The 14,888-nt window shown below is 34.1% G+C and overlaps 1 protein-coding gene across 1 annotated transcript in view; it reads right to left on the bottom strand.

Annotated features, from left to right (window-relative positions):
• GUCY1A2 (guanylate cyclase 1 soluble subunit alpha 2) overlaps window positions 1-14,888 on the bottom strand; it is a 252,611-nt gene that overhangs the window by 165,911 nt on the left and 71,812 nt on the right. The window contains exon 4 of the mRNA XM_072953952.1: window positions 11,350-12,068. Coding sequence (XP_072810053.1) covers window positions 11,350-12,068 — 719 coding nt within the window. The remainder of the gene's footprint in view (window positions 1-11,349; window positions 12,069-14,888) is intronic.

Here is a 14,888-nt window from a genome sequence, read left to right as displayed (position 1 = left end):
AAAATAAATAGCTTTTTAATAAAGCACTCCTGTAAGTTGAAAATATTCTAAAAATAGCTTTTACAATGTTTAACTATTCACAGTAGGTCAAAGAAATCAAGTTTTCACTGAATTTTGAGAAATGGAAATTGACTGCTAAACTTGGAACCCAAATATAGGTGGCATTTCAAAGATACTTTATTGAGCTGGATTTTGAAGGGCACCATATTCTAAGTTTTGAAAGAGCAGAGATTGCTAAATAGAGCTACAGCTTTTACAAATCTGTCTATTCCATAAATTCATTAGCTTTTTTTTTCAGTTTAAACCATATCTATTATGAAAATGAAATGATATGGAAGGTTTTTTTTCATAATAGCATAGGAAGTCTACAATATGGGTATGACTCTTATTCCCTGAAAATAGCATTACAAAAATAAGGTGACCATGTTGTTTACCTTTGAAGACGTCTGGCTTCCTCTATGAATCTTCAATAAAATGTCTCTAAGAGGGTGTCATCCAGTATCTTTTTGAACTCCTAAGTATTGTGTAACTCACTACCCCACAAGGCAACTCAGTCCATTTTTAGTAGCTCTAATGTTGGAAAGTTCCTCCTAATTCTAAACCAAATCTATTTCCTTATAAATCTGCTCTTTGATCCTGGTTTTGCTTTCTGAAATAAAATAGAATAAATAGTATTCCTCTTCTATTTCATAACAATTCAAATATTTGAAAGGAGTTTCCACTTCTTTCTTATAAATATTTCCATTCCAGGGCTTAATATCCTTTAAAATTCCAGGTACCATCTTAAGTACTTTCATGAAAATATGTATATTTTTAAAATATTAAACCCTATTAAGAATTAGTGATACTAAAATTTAACCAAATGTTAAGTATGCAGTAGAGCTTAACCAAAACTAGGAATTAAAATAAGGTAACCAACCAAAGAAATGTTAAATAAGTTTGGTAGTAAAAATGAAGCAAGCACTAAACGTACTAGTGGAAGTCAGAACAGTGTGACAGCTGTGCAAGAAGAAGATGAGAGGGTCACTGGCCATGAGGATGGCAAGAAAAATACGTTTTTAAAAGTTAAATTGCTCAAGGTCATTCATTCAGTAAATGACAAAGTCTGAACTTGAACCAGAAGACTATATTCTTAATTATACACAATATTTCTTTTTAACACCACTTCTATGTTTGTTCAAGGAAGATGCCCAACCAAGATACATGCTAAGCTAATTGTTTCAGTCAGAATCATAATAAACATTATCATAAAACCCACTTGAAAAAGGACGGACGTGATTTAAAAGTTGCTACAGCAATCAAGAATTAAGTTGTGATCTGAGTTCTGGAACCCAATTATCAAGTCTCAGATTCCCTGATGAGAAAAACATAGTATGACAAAAGAAGAAAACAAAATCTAGTCTATTATGTTGCTATGCCTCTGATTTTTTTTTTCTGTCATTAATATACTTCAGGAAGACAGAAGGCAGTTACTCTGGCCACCTGAGTTATCTTCACAACACACTGATAACAGAGTAACAGCCAGACTCTGGAATCCTCCTTTGATGAACACAAGGTGAAGGCTGCTGTGTGTTCTCTGAGGTGACGCATCCTGTGGTGTTGTCATAACAACACTGACATGTTAATAATTTTTTTCTAATGATCTTGGAATGCTTGACTGGCCCATAGAGGTTAGTTGCTGCTCAGAGAAAAAAAGGAAGTCTAAATGTACACACTGGCTTTGTGGTCCCAGTGCAGATGCTGGTTACCATTCAGGCACATAGAAAGAATATACCCAGAGATTCATCTGTCATTTCAACCTCAGCCATGCATAAGAAGCATAAAGTGAAGTGAAAGTAAAAGAGATACTGAAAATGTAAATGGTGCTGACTGTTAAAGACTAGACTTACATTTCCACAAAAGTTTCTGGACAGAAGACTCTCCATAAATATTTTTTACATGCAAGTAAATGGAAGATTATATAATACAACTACATGGGAAGTAACAAAAATTAGGGTAGTAGATGTGCCAAAATATGTTAGACTGTTTTTGAGTATTCAGAGAAAATATGACACACTCAAAAAAATAGCTAACCAAACTACTACAATCTGAAAAAAAAAATAAAGACTAAATTGGAACATATTTTTTATAAGAAAAATAGATTTTTAATCTAATTATAACTATACCTAATGATATTTATAGAAAAAAATTAAAACTAGGTGTACCACAATGTTATCAGCAGATTTCAGGGTATTAATAAAAAATAGATTTTTTAATGTTCTGCATTTTCCAAATTTTGTACAAAGTATAAATTATTTCATGATAAAAATTGGGAAAATAAAGGGCTAAGAATCTGCAGTAGCAAAAAAAGAAAAAACCAAAACCAAACAAACAAACAAAAAACAGATGTAAGTCTATTAAAAAAAAAAGGGAAGAAATTAAATTGGATATCCCAGAAATGAATGTTAAGCAAAGTCACAAAGTGTGTTAATGGTGCAATAATATAACAAATTCAGGAATCCTATCTGTACCAGGTTATGAAAGAAATGCATGAGCCTTATATATTCCTTTTAAAAAAATCACATGCTACCTTCTCAATGAGGTCTTCTCTGCCCAATCAATCTGTTTAACCCGTAAGACCAATCACCCTCTATTTCTCTGCCATGTTCTGTGTCCTTCATAGAATTAGAGAGAAAAAATACATTTAACAACTAACTTCTCACTGGAAACAAGAGAGGCCAAAAGACAGTGAATTGCATATTCAAATAGCTGGCAAAAAGACTATCAACCAAGAATTCTATAGCCAAAAAAATATGAAAAATGAAGGTGAAATAAAGACACACCCAGATAAAGAAAGAGTAATAGAATTTGTTGCTACCAGACATAGTGTCAAGGTATACTAAAAGAACTCATTGAAAAAGAATATATGAACACAGAATATCCAAAACAATCTTGAGGAAGAAAAATAGAGCCGGAGGAATCATGAACCCTGACGTCAGACTATACTGCAGAGATACAGTAATCAGAACAGTATGGTACTGGCACAAAAACAGATGTAGATCAATGTAACAAGAAAGAAAGTCCAGAAATAAACCCATGCATTTATAATCAATTAATCTATGATAAAGAAGGCAAAAATATACAATGGAGAAACAGTCTATTCAATAGGTGGTGCTGGAAAAACTGTACAGCTGCATGTAAAAGAACAAAATTAGAGCATTCTCTAACACCATATCCCAAAATAAACTCAAAATGGATTAAAGACCTAAACGTAAGACTGGATACTATAAAACTCCTAGAGGAAAACATAGACAGAAGACTCTTTGACATAAATTTCAGTAATATTTTTTTCAAACCAGCCCCTGAAGTAATGGAAGTAAAAGCAAAAATAAACAAATGGGACCTAATTAAACTTAAAATCTTTTGCACAGCAAAGGAAACCATAAACAAAACAAAAAGATAATCTTCAGAATGGGAGAAAATATTTCCAAATAACATGACCAACAAGAGACTAATTTCCAAAATATACAAACAGCTCATACAGTTTCTATCAAAAAAACCAAACAACCCAATACAAAATGGGTAGAAAATCTAAAGAGATATTTCTTCAAAGACATCCAGATGGCCAACAGACACATGAAAAGATGCTCAATATTGCTAAATATTAACAGAGATGCAAATCAAAACTACAATGAGGTATCACTTCAAACCAGTCAGAATGGCCATCATTAAAAAGTACAAATAAAAATGCTAGAGAGGTTGTGGAGAAAAAGGACCCCTCCTACACTGTTGATGGGAATGTAAATTGGGGCAGCCACTAAGGAGAACAGTATAGAGGTTCCTTAAAAAACTAAAAATATGATCATATTTACCATATGATCTAGCAATCCCACTCCTGGGCATATATCTAGAGAAAACTATAATTCAAAAAGACACCTGCACCCCAATATTCATAGCAGCACTATTCACAATAGCCAAGACATGGAAACAACCTAAATGTCCACTGACAGATGAATGGATAAAGAAGATGCAGTATGGGTATACACACACACACACACACACACACACACACACTCAGCCATAAAAAAGAATGAAATAATGCCATTTGCAGCAAGATGGATGGATCTAGAGATTATCATATTAGTGGAATAAGTCAGACAAAGAAAGATAAATATCATGTGATTATCACTTATATGTGGAATCTAAAAAAAAAAATACAAATTTTATTTACAAACGAAAAATGAACTCACAGAAAGAAAACACACTATGATTAGCAAAGGGGAATCTGGGCAGCGGAGGAATAAATTAGGAGTTTAGGATTAACAGATACACATTGCTATATACAAAATAGATAAACAACAAGACCTACTGTATATAGCACAGGGAACTATATTCAATTTCTTATAATAACATATAATGAAAAAAGCTGAAAAAATATATATATTTATGTATATGTAAAACGGAATCACTTTGTTGTACACCTGAAACTAACAGTGTGAACAACTACACTTCAATAAAAAATAAAATTTAAAAAAAGAATATATGAATGCATGGGTATGAATGAAGAACACTGGTAAGGGTAAATATGTGGGTAAATATAAGAAAATATATGAATATACTTGAACATATTTTTCCTTTCTTTTCCTAATTTCTTTTATAAAACATATACAATACATTTATTTACAATTATTATATATATAACTTCTACATTATATATAGCAATAATAGTAATTATTATGTATAATTGGGTTTATAATATGAAAAATAATTATCACAAAGTGGGGGAGGAAAGTGATATGGAGGTATATAAGAACAAAACTGTTACACTGTACCAGTGCTAGGTCAGAACTAATCTGAAGGAGATTGTGATAAATTAAGTTATACATTGTAATCTCTAAAGTAACCACTAATAAAAATAACTCAAAAATATATTTGTAAAACCAATAAGGAAGTAAAATGGCATGCTAAAAACATTTAATACAAAATAATTATTAAAGAAGGAATATAGAAACAAAAATATTAAATATAAACAAATAGCAAAATGTTAGATGTAAATCCAACCAAATCAATAATTATATTAAATGTGAATATACTACAATCCAGTCAAAAGGCAGAGATTATCAGACTGTATAAAAAAGTGAAAGGCAATTATAGCTGTCAGTAAGAGACACCTTCAGATTCTAAGATAAACATAGGTTAAAAGCAAAAGGGTAGAAGACAACAAACCATGCAAACATTATTTATCAGATATTAAAAGAAGAAATGGTACCAATCCAAAGTCTTTCAGAAAAGAGTAAAAATAAACAATACTTCCCAACTCATTTTCTGAGACCAAAGACATCACAAGAAAAAGGAAGGGGAAAAGAAAGGAAAGAAGGAAGGAAGGAAAGAAGGAAGGAAGGAAAGAAGGAAGGAAAGAAAGGTTGATGTATAGGTTGAAGAGGAAGAAGGAAACTGTCTGAATTCTCAGATTACATGACCCTGTATGTAAAAAGTCCCAAGTAATCTATCCTCCCCAAATAGGACTTTCTCTTCTATTAAACTATTCTAATCTGAGTTTAGCAAAATTGTTGGACTCAAGATTGTTGGACACAACAGAAATAATGTATATATTCCTGAATATTAACAAAAATAAAATTTAAAAACATTATTTTTATTCTTTCTTGATGTTAATGGAATGTTTTTAAACAACAATATGGAATGTTTTTAAACTACAAAAATGTGCAAGACCTGTACACTGAAAACTACAAAATATTTCTTGACAAAAATTAAAGAAGATCTAAATGAATTAAGAGATACTCTCATGGAATGGAAGAAAATATTGTTAATATGGCTATTCTTTCTAAGTTGAGACATAGATTCACTGCAATCCCTCATAAGGCTATCACAGCTGATTTCTCTGCAGAAATTTTGCAGGCTATAAGGGTGTAGCATGATATAGTCAGTCCTGAAAGGGAAAAATCTGCAACCTAGGATACTCTACTCAGCAAGATTATGATTTAGAATAGGAGAGATTAAAAAAAAAACTTCAAAAGAAAGCAAAAACTAAAAGAATTAATCAATACTAAACTTATCCTAAAATAAGCTAAAGGATCTTCTCTAAATAGAAAAAAAGTAAGAATCTATAGGAAAGGGAAAATTCCACCAGGAAAGACAATATATCATAAGAATTGAAGATCAATCACTAAAATAAGCCTGTATTTAGATTAAAAGAAAACAAAAGTAAAGGCAACTATAACTACAATAAGCAGTTAAGGGATAAGCAAGAAGATGTAAAATTTGGTATTAAAAATGTGGGGAGGGGAATAAACAATGCAGATCTTTTAGAATGTGTTTGAACTAAATGACTACCAGTTTAAAAGAAGTAGATATGATTATTGGTCAACATAAATGAATCTCATGGTAACAACAAATCAAAAACCTACAATGCATACACCAAGATCAAAAAGAAAGGGACACAAGCATACTGCTAAAGCATATCAAACCACAAGGGAAGAAACAAAAAGGAGAAATAAACAGGGAAGAACTACAAAAACAACCAAAAAACAAGTAATAAATAGCAATAGTACATACCTATTAATAATTACTTTAAATGTCAATGGACTGAATGCTTCAATCTAAAGACATAAGGTGGCTGACTGGATGAAAAAATACCCTTCAATATGCTGCTTACAAGAGACAGTTCACCGCAAAAGACACACACAGACTGAAAGTTAGGAGATGGAAAAACATATTCCATGCAAAATGGAAATGACAAAACAGCAGGTGTAACAGTACTCATATTAGCCAAATAGTCTTAAAATGGAGGCTATAACAAAAGACAAAGAATGGCATTATAATGATAAAGGGATTGATAGAAGAAGATATTACATCCATTAATATATATGCACCCAATACAGGAACACCTAAATATACAAAGCAAATATTACCAGACATAAAAGGAGAAATTGACAATAATACAGTAATAGTAGGTGACCTTAACACCCACGGACATCAATGGACAGATCACCTAGATAGAAAATCAGTAACAAAAAAGTGTTCTTAAACGACACAACAGACCATTTGAACTTAATACAGTATCTACAGGACATTACATTTGAAACCAACAGAATACGCACTCTTTTCAAGTGTACATGGAATGTTCTCCATGACAGATCACATGCTATCCCATAAAACAAGTCTCACCAAATTTAAGAACAGAAATTATACCAAGCATTTTTTCCCAGCCACACACATATGACACCAGAAATCAACTACAGGGAGAAAATGGGAAAAACACAAAAATATGTGGAGATTAAACAACATGCTACCAAAAAGCCACTGGGTCAAAGAAGAAATCAAAAAAGACATTTTTTTTTAAATGCTCAAGAGAAAGGACAATGGAAATACAATACTCCAAAACCCATGGAAACAATTCAGGAACAATATCAGGATGCCCACTCTCATCACGTCTATTTATCATAATATTGGAGTCCTAGTTACAAAATCAGACAGGGAAAAGAAATGAAAGGAATCCAAATTGGAAGGGAAAAGATAAAACTGCCACTATATGCATATAATGTGATATTTTACATAGAAAACCCTTATCTCCACCTAAAAACTGTTAGAACTAATAAGTTGCAGGATACAAGTTTAATACACTATTGCATTTCTATATACTAACAATGAATGATCAGAAAGAGAAAGTTTAAAAAAAAATCCTGTTTAAAATCCCATCAAAAAGAATAAAATACCTAGGAATAAATTTAACCAAGGAGGTAAAAGACCCATATTATGAAAACTATAAAACATTGATGTAAGAAACTGAAGCTGATATAGAAATGGAAATATATCCCATATTCTTGGATTGGAAAAATTAATATTGCTAAAAATGGTCGTATTACCCAAAGGAATCTACAAACTGAATGCAATCTCTATCAAAATACCTATGACATTTTCACACAACTAGGACAAATAATTCTTAAATTCATATGCAACAACGAAAGACCCCAAATTGCTAAGGTGATCCTGAGAAAAAAATAACAATGGCGGAGGTATCACCCTTCCCGGCTTCAGATTATACTACAAAGCTACAGTAGTCAAAATAGCATGGTACTGGCACAGAAACAGATATATAGATCAACTGAATGGAATAGAGAGCCCAGAAATAAACCCACACTACCCCATAGTCAATTATTCTATGACAAGGAGGCAAGAATACACAACATTCTAATAGAATCTTATGATCAGAACAGAGAAGGAATGCTCACATTTTCCCAAATTAAATTTATTTTAAGTTGAAGTCAAATAATGTATTCTTGACAGCCAGAGGAAATTTATCTTTCAACAGTGTCATTATGGTATGGTAAGACTTACTAAATATGTTTAAAATTTTTCAATCACCATGTCAGAAGAATGATGGGCACGTGTCTACAAAAGGTAAAGGTGTATTTTGGAAACTGATCTGACCACAGAAAATCACTGGTTAATTCTGCCTTTATTCTTGGAAAATTATTTCCCAGCATTTGTTTTGCAATTTCTAATTAATAAGGCAAATGTGATGATATTTCTGGGAACTGAAAAAGAAACGTGTTGTTATGCTTTTCTTCAGTTCCAACCTTGAGAACAAAAGTGAAGATGAAGGGGGGACATGATATAGCTCAGTGGTACAGTGCTTGCCTAGCATGCACGAGGTTCTGGGTTCAGTCCCCAGGACAGCCATTAAAATAAATAAATAAATAATAAACCTAATTACCTCTCCCTCCATCAAATAAAAAAAAAAAGAATGTTGGAATGAAAGATACTTTAAAAACCCCAATAAAAACAGAAGTGAAGATGAATGACAAGGTCATTGCTCTATCATAGAGATAATGTATTTCGGGTGCTGGACTCCTTCTACAATGTTATTAAAGTTCTTCGAAGCATTGCTACTAAGGAAAAAAAAATCAACTCATATTATTTATTGTACCTTTCCTCAAAATTCACTGCTGTTTCAGGCTTTCCCTCAGCTAACCAGTCCATTTTATTTTGGAAGCCACTGGTACAACAAAGTGCTGTAACAAGTCAACATAAAAGATCAACAGAGACAGGTAATAAAAATTTGATTGCAAACTTTAGTGAATCTGAGGAGACTAGGGATTTTGAAACAATGATAGCCTACAAATAAAAAAGCAGATCCAAATAAAGCGCCTACAGAATTTGTGACAAGCGGTCTTCTAGTCACTACTGAGTAGACAAGCCCTAGTCAGACTGTGTGAAGACGTTAGGCGGCCTTGATACTTTTCTAAAATTATTCAACCTACTGATCTCCAGTGGTTCCTCCCATAGGCACAAAGAGAGCAGGAGAATGGACAGGAGGAATCTTACAAGTGGAAAAGAACAATATAATAATTGTAACAGAAGTAATAATAAAAAAACATTTATTTAACACTTAACCCTGAAGCTAAAGATATAATAAGAATTTTACATGGACTGTGTCATTTAATCTCCACAAATAACTTTCTGAGGCAGGCAGCCTAAGTGGTCAGAGAATTATTTTAACTTAGTCTTGACAACAGGGTGAGCTCTTTATGGTTGAAAAATCAGATTCCCTTCTGCCTCTCTTTGAAAATATATCAGATGCCGCTCAGGGACATTCTCGCTTCTGATAACCAACCCTAATGTCTTTATAACTCATTACTGCAGAATCAAGACGTAACTTCTCTGAAACTAGGATGATGGCTGTCTCACCAAATTGCTCACAAGCGTGTCTACCTCTACTCTATAGTTAACCACTGACGGACAATACAAAATGACAAGAATTGTGGTTTAGCAAAAGCATTACAGCTCATTCTGCAGACGATTTACCATCACTCAGCTGTATGATTGGCCCATGTTTTTTGCTGTTTTTCTTTTTGATGGCTGGGGTGGTGGTTCATTGATCTTAAGTGCATAGCCAACATTGTTAAATTATCACGAAAGCCTTCACTGTTAGACTAAAGAACAAACATCTTACATTATTGAAAAATAGCAGTTTCTTATCAAAGCCTAACATAAAATTAGAAATTTCAGGTAACATGGAGTTACTAACAACACCAACAGTTATGGGGAAAATAATGACTATCAAGGCCAAATTTAGCAACAGAATCATTATTTTTAACCCTGATTGTTTTCCTCTCATGTTTTAAGCAACTGTAAACTTGGAATCTGGCAAGATAATAATGCAAAAATGTTACTATCTGGTTAAGACTCCATGCCATGACTTCACTGACTATAATTTTGTTTGGGCCAATGCAGCCTCCCAAATGGCCCATTCTGGCAAACCCAGGTGAATAAGCAGACATGTAAACAGGATGAGAGGATTGCTATCCTTACGCTAACTAAAAATCCTGCTTATTGCTTTATTTTTAAACCGCCACTAACTTGTTTAAATTATAATTGCATCTTCTCAATGAGTACAGTTCCTTATTATTGGAACTGGCAGGGGGCCTTGACATTTGAGTCATCATTTCATTGTGTCTATTTCTTACCGTGGTATACAAATTAAGTAGACATACAAGCCAGATAAAATGTAGGGGGGAAAAATCTGAAGCAGTAACTTTATACTGAATTAATTTTTCTCAAATCTACAAAATATATAAACCAATTAATATCGGTAATAATATATTCTACTTCAGGCACATTTTCCAAAATATTAACTTCTATTCTACAGCCAAAGATGCTTCAAACGCTCCTAGCCAAATATCATACTTCCGTAAGAGAAAACCAACAGCTTTAATATTCTCTAAATTGAAAAGATAGAGTAATTCCAGTGTATTCGGTATTCTCAAGAAGTGAACATATTATAAAGAAATGCATCTTTCTCAATACTAAAATTTAATTAGAAGTCTTGAGATAGTTGCTTAATTTCCAACTTTTAGAAAATGAATTATTCTGAATATGAAGAAAAAACAGGATATAAATCAGATGTTCCTAAATTATGAAATTTATAACATAACATATTCAAGTGTAGCTAGCTTTTTAACTATATTTATTTAAGGATAAGGCAAGCAAGCCCCACAATGTTGAAATCAGTCTCAGCATTTTTCTCATTTTGACTTCAGTGGAAATATTCATGGGTTTATAGTATCACGTTTCCAGGGAGTCCTGCCATTTTTGTAATTACTATGGCTAGTATTAATAAATGTCTTCTTTTTATGTGATGAAATAAATTAATGAAAGAGGCAGACACTATGCAAAGTGGCTGGGAACAGAGCCAAACCTTTTTATATACATCCAGGGACCAATAATTTTCTAATGGCACTCTAGGCAATCTTGCCCAAATAATTACAAGTGTTGCCAGCATGCAATTTACTGAAATAATTATGCAATCTCCTAACTCCCATTACCCACGTCAAGTCCATGGCCACTTACCTTGTCTTTATTCTCAGTGCTGGAAGCCTCAGGCTTGGTCCTAATCACAAATGGGGTGGACAGCCGCAGCAGGACCCTTTCGAAGGTGGCGTTAACCTTTGGAGAAACAATCTCGAAGCAGTCCTCGAACTTGAGCACTTTGTGAGTGTCACATCGCAGCTGCTTCCTCAGGCCTTCCCCCAGCTGAAGGACTGCCATGTGAGGGTCAACCATCAGGTGGAAAGGGAAGGCTCTGCAGAAGGTGCTGATGCTGATTCTGAGGTCCGCGGGAACCCGGGAGGTTCCCTGTGGAAGGTTCTTCGCGATGTTGGTGTTTTCACATTGCTTGATGAGGAAGGTAAGACAGCTACAGTTGCCTGGGTTTGAACCATCGGAGCACAGTTTCTCATTTGCAACCTGGTCCACTTCTACATCCAGCCGATAGATCTTCTTTCCTGCAGCCTTAATCATCCCAAGCATTGCAAATCCCACGATTCGGTGAGGGTGGAAGTAGTGGAGCATGAGGGTACCTTCAGAGAGCTCTTTGCATAGGAATGATGGTGACTCCAGGGTGGCCTGTTTTCCAAAAGAAGTTCTAATGTGTTCCAACAAAGCATCAAAGCCATTAAAAAAGTCCTGCAACGTGCCACCTACAGCTCGAAGGACTCTCTCATTCTCATCAAAGCATATATTAAAGAATTCCTCACCAAATCTTTCTTGAACTTCCTCAAACTTCAAACCTAGAGGTAAATGGAAGCAAATGTTAATGAAATCTAATAAAAATAATTGAATGTATCGCTTTTTTAATGCTTATCAAATGAGGTTGCTAGTGAGTAAAGTAAGAGAGGTATTTCCCTTGGGTACACATATTTTCCCTAAGAGGTTAATTCATTCATTTTGAGTTAGAGAAACTAAACTTCAGTTCATCTTCTGGATGTTTCTAAGATGTTAACGACCATAAATCTTTTTGTTGTTGTTTGCCTTTAAATAACCTTTATTTTTAAAGCAGTTTTAGATTCATAGCTAAATTGAGCACAATATAAAGATAATTTCCATGTACCCCCTTGTCCCCAACATACACAACCCGCCCCCACAATTACCAATACTGTGAACTACAGCAGTACATTTGTTACAATCGATGAATCTACACTGGCATAACATTATCACCCAAAGTTCAGAGTTTACAGTAGAGTCCATTCACCCTTGGTGCTGCACATCCTTGAGTTTTTTGTTGTTGTTCACTGAAGTCTATCAGTTTACAACATTGTGCCAATTTGTGGTGTACCTCCTTGAGTTCTGACAAATGTATGTTAACATGTGCCCACCGTTATGGTGTCATATAAAGTAGCTTTGCTATCCTAAAAATCCTTTGTGCTCCACCTGTTCATTCCACCCTCCCCTCAACCCCTGGGGCATGAACTTTTTAAACACTGCTAATCTAGCTGTCACTTTCCTTGCCAATACTCTACTCCATTTGCTGTAATTATCATGAGTAACATCTTTTCCTCAATGATTTCCCTCATCACCAAATAATTTTTAAGAGGCAGCTATAAAGCTGTCTCTATATTACGTCCATTCAATATTACTATTTTATTTCTCAAAATTCGTTCAAGTGGAAAATAGTACCCCCCCCCTCGCCGGAGAGGGACTCTGTGGTCCACGAGCAGGAAAAGGCATGAGGTTATCTCACGCAAACAGAAGCATTTCATTAGTAAGCGCAGAGAAAAATCATGCAGGTCAGCTAGACCACAGGAAGAGAGACAAAACAAGGAATTAAAACTGTGGAATGATTTTCATTCATTCTTTCACTCACAAAAATGAGAGCAGACAAAAGAAGAGTAGGAATCTGACCAGACAGAGATAAAGGTCTTTGTTAAGTTTTCTCAGTTCATACTCATTTCCAGATGCTGCAGCAAAAGGAAATCTACCTTATAACAATGGAATTATTACAAAAAATTTAAAAATACACACACAATGCATTATATGGTAATTGGAAGCAGGATCATACGTGATCTAGTTAGATCCACCCTTGAGGATAATCTGAGGGAAAATAAGGAGCAAAGAGGCAGAATAGGACGCAGATAAAAGAGCTGAGTCTGTGTCCTGAGGCAAGCTTCTGCATAGAGTCACCTAATCGCTTCTCCTTTGCCTTTGGCTGAAATCAATACATGCAGTTTATATATTTGTACCTTATTGTCTTATCTATCCCATCTTACAAGGAGGTCCTGAGAATCAGACAGGACTTTGCTGCTGCCCTGTTAGAATGCAAAGCAGTCGAGGCTGTCTGTGGCTTAGTTTGCTGTTCCTACCTTTATTACTCCCTATGAGTTCTCCCCATAAAGGAAGGGAAAAAACAGAATCAATAATGTTATTTTAAAAACAGAGTCCAAACACATCAAATACTTTCGGAAAACTTACTACAGGGTCTAAATTAGTTTGGCAAAGAAGTTCCTGAAATCAATGTGAAATGAAAATAAGTAGAAAATTTAAGTGAAAAACATTCCCTTTATTAGGAAACATTTCACATTAACTTTAGTTGCATAACTTTGGTATTCAAGGCAAGCTGAGAGAGTCAGCTATGAGAATAAATCACCACCCATCTCTCATTGTCTAACATGTTGTAAGATTGAACTTCAACATATGTTGCAGTCACTAATAATAATGCCAGCCGGAATTGGAAATAATAGCAGTGATCTGCCAGTTTTCTCTTGTGAGAAAACAAGATAAATGGTATTCACTGCAGTTTGGCTCCTACTCCAACTGCTCCACTGAAACTGCTTTTATAATTATTTAAACCAATATATCCTGTTTTGTCCTTACCTTACTTAACCTTGTTTATTATTTTTTCCCCTTTTACTTTGACAGTGTTCACCATCCCTTCCTCTTAAATCTCTCTTCTCTCTTGGATTATAACCCACACTCTCCTGGTTTGATTACAGTTGCCTGAAAAGCCCTTCACTAACACATCTTCCTAAACCAAATCCCTACATCACGGTCTCTAAATTACGACTAAACAATTCTAATACATACAAATTAAACTTACGTCCCTTCCATGACAATGTTCTTTGTTGCTAATCATTTTAAATGACAAAATCCTTATTAAAAACTAAATTCAGAATAAACAAAAATTCCTATAATCTGACGATATTTGATGAGCAACAAAACTCCCTAAGTCACTGAGAACATTCCATGGATTGCTTCCCTACTTTGAAGAGTTGTGTTTTAAAAGTACTTAGGGTCTTTACGCACAGAAGAGAAGAGAATTTTTTCAGACTTGCATTTTTCACAGCATTAAAAACGCCCTCACAGTTGTTAAGAACACAGATATAACACAGGAAGCTTATGTTCTATTTCCAATGGCAGAATTGCAAAGAGTCATCTGGAAAATAACAAGTAAGTAAATTCACTAGAGGCAGCAAAATAAAAACTACTCTATGGAACTGCAGTCTGTCAACTAGAAATCCTTACTGCTTTAAAAAGCACTTTTGTACTTAAGAGTCAAAGATTAAGTCTCATATGATCATGTTAAGGCCTCCCAGGGCACTAAAGTGATGTATCAA

This window comes from Vicugna pacos, chromosome 33 (assembly GCF_048564905.1).
Source record: "Vicugna pacos chromosome 33, VicPac4, whole genome shotgun sequence".
Classification (NCBI taxonomy): Eukaryota; Metazoa; Chordata; class Mammalia; order Artiodactyla; family Camelidae; genus Vicugna; species Vicugna pacos.
The sequence above is the reverse complement of the archived record's forward strand: the minus strand, read 5'-3'. Positions and strand labels throughout refer to the sequence as shown.